At 41.3% G+C, this 7,858-nt stretch overlaps 1 protein-coding gene across 1 annotated transcript in view; it reads left to right on the top strand.

Annotated features, from left to right (window-relative positions):
• Positions 1–7,858, top strand: part of LOC111861480 (protein/nucleic acid deglycase DJ-1) — a 14,713-nt gene continuing 6,855 nt past the window's right edge. The window contains exons 1-2 of the mRNA XM_023846097.2: positions 1–248; positions 2,003–2,164. Of these exons, the coding sequence (XP_023701865.1) occupies positions 159–248; positions 2,003–2,164 (252 nt within the window). The 5' untranslated portion in view covers positions 1–158. The remainder of the gene's footprint in view (positions 249–2,002; positions 2,165–7,858) is intronic.

Below are 7,858 nucleotides of genomic sequence, written 5' to 3'. Positions count from 1 at the left end.
GGTCATAACATGAGCATTATAACCTTTGCGCGGTGATAGTAAGGAACGTCAAGAAGGCGAAGAACGTCAAGAATTGCAAGAAGTTAGTTGAACCGATACAGTTATCAGCTGTTCCGGATTACACTTCAGAGCCTTCAGAGTTTCTGACGACTTGGAGAATGGGAACTAAGTCGGCCCTTGTGATAATAGCAGAAGGAGCGGAAGAAATGGAAGTTGTAATCTCTGTTGATGTTTTGCGCCGAGCTGGGGTTAGGATTACCTTTGTGTTAACGTGTTATGTTCTGTTTCGTGCCACTGTCGTCCATACGAGTTTGAAATTGGATTTTTTATTTTTATCTTTTTGAAATGTGTGCATATCGTAAGATAATTTTGCGGTTTGGTCATAATTGTTGAATTTGTATGACCTACCACAGGTACATTGCATAGTACACCTTTGCCTTTGGGTTCCATCTGCTCTATTAGTGAGTGGGGGTACGCGGTAGCGTAGTTGGTTGAGAGGCTTTGCTACAAGCCGGAAGGTCGCGGATTCAGGTCCCGATCAGGTCACTGGATTTTTTCAATTGACCTAATCCATCCAGCCGCACTATGGCCCTGGGGTCGACTCAGCCTCTTAACAGAAATGAGTACCAGGAATTAATTAAATAATTTTCCTGGGGAGTAAAGCGCGGCGAGCGCGTAAGGTTGACAACGTTACCGCCATCTTTGAGCCGATTGTCTAGATAATGTGGGACCCTCAACATCTCACAACCCTATGGGCCTTCACGGCCTGTTACAGGGATAGCTTTACTTCTTTACTATCTTAGTGAGTCTGCTGCTATGTTGCGAAAGGGTGTAGGAATGATTTGTGCTCTTGACTGCCTGAAAAATACCGTGAGACATTGACGGTAACTGTATGTGATGTTAAACCAGTGGTAAATCTGCTGAAGCCATGGAAAGAGGTCCCATGAATGGTGGGGTTGGCATTGCCTGAGGCTGCTGCCTCCCTGCCTACCCTTATATCCCTCTGCAGCCCTGTCTAGCCTATGTAAACCAGCCCGAAGTGCTGGTCACTTGTGAAAATTATCATTACAACTAGACAAATTGGAGGGGGAAGCATAACGGGCCATGGGAAATGTCGTGGTCAAGCCAGGATGGAATATCTTTCCATGGCTTGCTGCTGAGGCTAATGGCTGCGAAGCAGAGGTCTAAATGGATCTCGCAACAGAATTTTGTTCTTAAAGGGGAGAAGTTACGGTTATCATTAAACTTCTTAATCCAAGTTTAAATGTGTCTGACCATGATGTGGCAAAATGAAGATGCCGTTACTTTGGACATTGTCCATTATCATGAGTTTCGCTGAACAATGGATTTCAAAAGATCAAGATGGGGAACACTGTCTAAAATAATAGCCATGTTTATTAATGTTGTTGCTGAACCAAGACTAATCAAGGTTGGTTAGTTAGTTAGTTAGTTAGTTAGTTAGGTTTGTTAGTAAAAGTGTTTGGTTCCTGACAAAAATAAACAACACTGCTATAAAAGTACCATATCATACACAACCTGGAAGAAATACTGTTGATAGGGTGGGGAGGTCATGTTTTGAACCATTTGGGGCGCTTCTAACATTGGGACACACTGCTTTGGCAGTTCAGTGTTGCTTGGAAGTTTGTGATAGATTATTCTGCTTGCATTACAGTAATATAAAATATTCTAAATAATATGTTCGTAGCAAATAGACAGAGACATTGAAGAAGGAAGGTGTGACTTTAGGCAAGTTGAAGCTATGTGCGTACGGCTAGTATGGAATTTCACACAGAATATGAAAATGTTACACAGTCGCAGATAATACTATCCCTCTGCCATTTTGCTGCTCTTCTTCACAGCATCCATTTAATAATTTGTCAGAATTTTGTAAATGTCATTTATGACTTCCCCTGTGATGTGACTGGTTTCCTTCCTGGTCCCTCTACCATCAGTCATTTCCTTGCAGTTGATACAATATAGTGCTGAACCCTTTGACTCGCAGATCTCTGTTACGGTGGCAGGACTGGCAGGTCCAGACCCTGTGAGGTGCAGTCGCAGTGTCGTAGTGTGCCCTGATTCCAGCCTGCAGGATGCTCTGACTAAAGCTCCATTTGATGCAATTGTTCTGCCAGGGGGACTGGGAGGAGCAAGGAACCTAGCTGCGGTGAGTGGACAGTAGCACTTGTGGGGGTTTGGGCAACACAGTGTCTGAAGGAGTATACAAAATGAGGCAGTGTCCATACCTGTTGTATGGTACAGGGTGGCAAACATTTCATGATTGTGTTGAACACAGTATGTGGATATGGGATATCTCACCAGTGCAACTGCCTGAGGGCCACATTAAGACATCATCTGCCCTTCTCTCAAACCACTTTGTGGAGGTAATTACATCACTAGGTTTAAACTCTCTGATTTAAATTACTACTCCAGAGTCCCATGTTAGGTGGGTCCCTTGTCACCATGGCATGGCACGTCCTCATGTTGCAGTTGGTGGAGACACCCTCCAGATATGGAGGGTAGCTGTGAATATATTGAATAAGCAGTCATCGACAGCTGACAACGGGTGGTCCTCCAGATTTTGGGGTGGAGTGTGGGGCCAACAACTCCTCACTATAAAAAACAAGCTTGTTACAAAAGATAATAAGAAGCCTTGAACCTGGAGGGATTGCTTGGATAAACAACCTAAGCAAAGGAAAATTGATATGAGATTTGGTACTTCGTATGTTAGAAGTATGTATAGGTCTGGTTCACTTAGGTCAGTGGTGGAAGTAATCTAAAAAATATAGGTTAGATTTATTGGAGTACAGGAGGTCAGATGGGGCAGAGGTGGCACTGAACCAGCAGGTGAATATACATATTTCTATGGAAAGGGGACTGAAAATCATGAATTAGGCACCAGTTTTATTGTACATAAGAGAATCATATCAGCAGTTAGGAGGGTAGAGTTCATTAGTGACAGGATGTCATGCGTAATACTGTGACATATTGGCGCTATGCAGGACACCCCCTCCTCCGCCAGCGGTGACGTAACACTTTTGGAGTGTTGCCGTTGCTATGGTAATAGGCCAGTCAACACCCCATCCCCTCCTGCAGTTATGTGACCAAGGGATGCCGCGGTTGCTATGCAGCAGTAAACAACCTCCGACAGCGTTGCTAGGCTATCGGCAAACATGGCATCAGGCAACAGTGGTACCTATCACGTAACTGTTTTCTGTCTTGTCCGTGCCGAGGCTAAATAAGGAGCAGCGAACACTGTTCACAGTGAGTTTTTGAGTTTTGTGATCAGGAGTGACACAGTGCGGATTGTGAACACTGAAAGAAGAATACCGGAACGTGTGATAATCAGTGATAGTTTGTGATAGCTGAGAAGGTATTGGGAGTGTGGAATTTAGTGACACTTGTATAGCTCCTGTATCATACTGTGAATACGTGTAGACTACTGAGGACAGTGTGAAGAGATTTGTGTGTAGGGTTTGTAGAGTGTGTAAACCCGTAACAGTGTTATAATTAATTGTAGCCAAGACTTGTAGGTTGTTAAATAAACAAATTAACAATCGGAATGGCGTCTTCAGTGGCAAAACACGTTACAATACTAAGAGGTCGCTGGTGTGATATCATCATTCTGAATGTTCATGTCCCAGCAGAAGATAAAATTGATCATATAAAGGACAGGTTCTGCGAAGAACTAGAACATGTATTTGATAAATTCCGGAAGTATCCTATGAGAATTTGGTTAGGAGATTTCAGTGCTGAAGTCAGTAGGGAAGACATTTTCAAACCAACGATTGGGAATGAGAGTTTGCATGAAATTAGTAATGATAATGGAGTTTGAGTAGTAAACTTTGCCACATCAAAAAATCTTACTGTAAAAAGTACAATGTTCCCGCATCGTAACATCCATAAATTTACTTGGACATCTCCTGATGGGAAGGCACACAAACAAATTGACCACATAATGATAGATAGGAGATGACAATCAAGTATACTTGATGTCCAATCACTCAGGGCGGATGATTGTGATACTAACCACTACCTGGTGGTGTAAAGGTTAGGGAAAACTGACAGTGAGTAAGCAAACAATGCACAGAGTTCATATGAAGAGGTTCAATCTCAAGAAGTTAACCGAGGTAGATGGTAAGGAGCGGTATCATGTTGAAGTCTCAAATAGGTTTGCAGCTTTGGAAAACTTAGACATGGAGGTGGGTGTTAATAAAGATTGGGAAACTGTTAGAGAGAATATCAAAATTTCTGCCAAAGAGAGTCTGGGTTATTTAGAACCGAAGAAGCATAAGCCATGGTTCAGCGAAGGTTGCTCAAATTATTAGACCAAAGGAAACAAGCCAAATTGCAGTGGTTACAGGGTGCAAGTGAAATGAATGGGGATTAGCTGAACAATATAAGACGTGAAAACAGCAGGCATTTCAGGAATAAAAAGAGGGAATATCTGAAAGACAAAATTGATGAGCTTGCTATGAACAGTAAGAACAAGAACATTAGAGACCTGTATAGAGGAATAAATGACTTTAAGAGGGGTTACCAGCCTAGCAGTAACTTAGTGAAGGATGAGAATGGTGACCTGCTTGCAGAATCCCACAACATTTTGAATAGGTGGAGGAACTACTCCTCTCAGTTATTGAATGTACATATGGTCAGTGATGTTAGGCAGATAGAAATCCATACAGCTGAGCCATTAGTACCTGATCCTAACCCTTTTGAGGTTGAAATTGTTATTGTAAAATTGAAACTGTATAAATTGCCAGGTAGTGATCAATTTCCAGCAGAACTTATTCAAGCAGGAGGCGAAATATTATGTTCTAAGATCCACAAGCTAATTAATTCTATTTGGAATAAGGAAAAATTGCCTGATCAGTGGAAGGAGTCTATTACTGTACCAGTTCACAAGAAGGGTGATAGAACTGACTGTAGTAATTATCTGGGGATATCACTGCTATCAACTTCATACAAAATTTTATCAAATATTCTTCTCTCAAGGTTAAGCCCATACATACATGAAATTACTCGGGATCATCAGTGTGGGTTTCAACGTAACAGATCAACTACAAATAAGATTTTTTGCATTCGTCAAATACTGGAGAAAAAATTGGCGTACAGTGAAACAGTACATCAGCTATTCATAGACTTCAAGAAAGCCTATGATTCAGTTAGGAGGGAAGTATTATACAGTATTCTCATAGAGTTTGGGGTACCCATGAAACTAGTTAAGCTGATTAAAATGTATTTAAAAGAAGTGTAAGGTAAACATCTGTTTGATAATTTTCCTATTCACAATGGTCTAAAACAAAGAGATGCTTTATCACCACTACTTTTCAACTTTGCTTTAGAAGATGTCATTAGGAAGGTCCAGGAAAACCAGGAGGGACTGAAATTAAATGGGTCACATCAGCTGTTGGTCTGTGCTGATGTGAATCTACTGGGTGATAGTGTAGATACCGTAAAGAAGAACACAAACTTTAATTGACACTAGTAAGGAGGTTGGTCTAGAAGTAAACACAGAAAAAACTAAGTATATGTTGCTGTCCCGTCACCAGAATGCAGAGCAAAATCGTGACATAAAGATAGCTAGCAGGTGTTTTGAAAACATGGCACAGTATGAACAGCTGTAACAAATCAAAACCTGATTCAGGAGGAAATTAAGAGGAGACTGAACTTAGGTAATGCTTGCTACCATTCAGTCCAGAACCTTTTGTCTTCTCATCTGCTGTCCAAAAACATAAAAAATGGATAATACAAAACTATAATTTTGCCTGTGGTTCTGTATGGGTGTGAAACCTGATCTCTGACATTAAGGGAGGAACATAGACTGAGGGTGTTTGAGAACAGGGTGTTGAGGAGAATCTTTGGACCAAAGACAGATCAAGTGACAGAAGGTGGGAGAGATCTGCATAGTGAAGAACTTCATAACTTGTACTCTTCTCCAAGTATAATTGTACTCTTCTCCAAGTATAATTAGAATGGTCAAGTCAAGGCGGATGAGGTGTGCAAGGCTTGTAGCATGAAAGGGGAGAGGAGGAATGCATATAGTATATTGGTGGGAAACCTGGAAGGAAGGAGACCACTGGGAAGACAAAGACATGGGTGGGTGGACGATATTAAAATGGATCTTAGATAGATAGGATGGGATGGTATGGATTGGATTGATCTGGCTAAGGATATGGACCAGTGGAGGGGCTCTTGTGAGCATGGTACTGAACCTTCAGGTTCCATAAAATACTGGGAAGCTGTTGAGTAGCTGCACAATTAGTAGTTTCTCAAGAAGGGCTCAGTTCCATTAGTGAGTGACTCTGAAGTCTTTTTCAGCAGATAGGGGAAATGTTCCCTAAAAAATTTGATGTGACAAACCAAAAGTTTTATTATCTATTTACGTAATTCAGCACTTTCATAGAAGAATGTGTTTGCTGATGCTCTTCAGCCCGAAGTGCACTGGCAGTTGTGCAGCTTTTGACAAGTATGAGCATACACAGTGGCTGTTTCCCAGTATGCAGCTGCCTGACAAAAGAACTGCTTAGTTGTGTTGCATAGCCACAGAAGCTTTCAATTTCAACCCAAAAATTTTATTGCTCTAAGGGAAGTTTGACCATGTTCTTAACTAATTAAGCACTATGTCATGAAGGTAAGTGTGGGAATGGATATATAAATCCACATATTCTTGACCTCAGCACTAGTTGGTGGTGAGTGGTCAGTTTCAAGCCCCCGGTACGAATTGGATAGGCTGGGTTGGCCCTAGAACCAGTCCAGTCAACATGGAGAAGAGGAAAAAAATGCCCATAATGGGGCTCGAACTCCAACCTCTTGCCATTCAGTCTGTAGACAGTCATACTGACTGCTATCCTGGCTGTAACCTATGAGAAATATCATTCTGAAGCACATAAGTTGCAACATTAATCTGTCCTGGGAAATTTAGCTGTTTAACAAGAAAGCTCACTGGGAGAAAATTAAACACATTTAGAATGCCATCTTCTGGGATGTGGCGCCACATAGATCTACACGGTGCCACATCCCAGAAGATGGCATTCTTCATAGTCACCACCGTGAAAACCTCAAATCCTACATAAACACATGCATTTATTCATTTCTGCCTCTGATACAACCTAAAACTGTCCACAGTCTCTCTTTTATTTAAACCAACACTAAAATCATGTCAATTGCTACATGTTTCGGCCCTACTTGACCATCTTCAGACAGTTGTTCACTTATTGAAACTGTCACACTGCACTAGATCGTAAGTCAGTGTATTCCATGGTATTGCATACGGTTCACACATAAATATATTTGAGAATAAAAAGTCTCTTTATTCCGCATTATTTTGCTTTTGTGGCATTCATGTCTGTGCCCCCTTCATATGTTTTCTGTTCTCACTAGTTGGGCATATGTCCCTTGTATTTAATTTGGGACCTGAGGTTCCACTCTTGGTGGATATGAAGACTGTGACATGTCTGAAATATTGTTAACCATCTATCATAAGTGTCTCATCACACAAGACTGCAGACATAAAATTTAAGTTACTTAGTTTGTGGTGTCCTTCTTGACCTGCATTTTAGGGTCCTGGCAGTATGACCAACATGACAATCTCAGTTTATTTTATGTCTCATGTGCTTCTTATCTTACATGTTTAAGCTCAGTATGGCCATCATCAGGTATATGTGAGTCCAGCTGAAATTGTTTCACTGTATGATGTACGTGGTGCAATCCAAAAGTTCCCGAAATATATTAATAAAAACTATTACATCTTACCTAGATCTTATTCTGCACCATCACCTTCAAAGTAGTCCCCTTGGGAGCGCATACACCGATCCCAGCGTTTCTGCCACTTTTCAAATGCATCCTGGAAGTCTTTCTT

Source organism: Cryptotermes secundus, unplaced genomic scaffold (genome assembly GCF_002891405.2).
Source record: "Cryptotermes secundus unplaced genomic scaffold, Csec_1.0 scaffold693, whole genome shotgun sequence".
Classification (NCBI taxonomy): Eukaryota; Metazoa; Arthropoda; class Insecta; order Blattodea; family Kalotermitidae; genus Cryptotermes; species Cryptotermes secundus.
The sequence above is the reverse complement of the archived record's forward strand: the minus strand, read 5'-3'. Positions and strand labels throughout refer to the sequence as shown.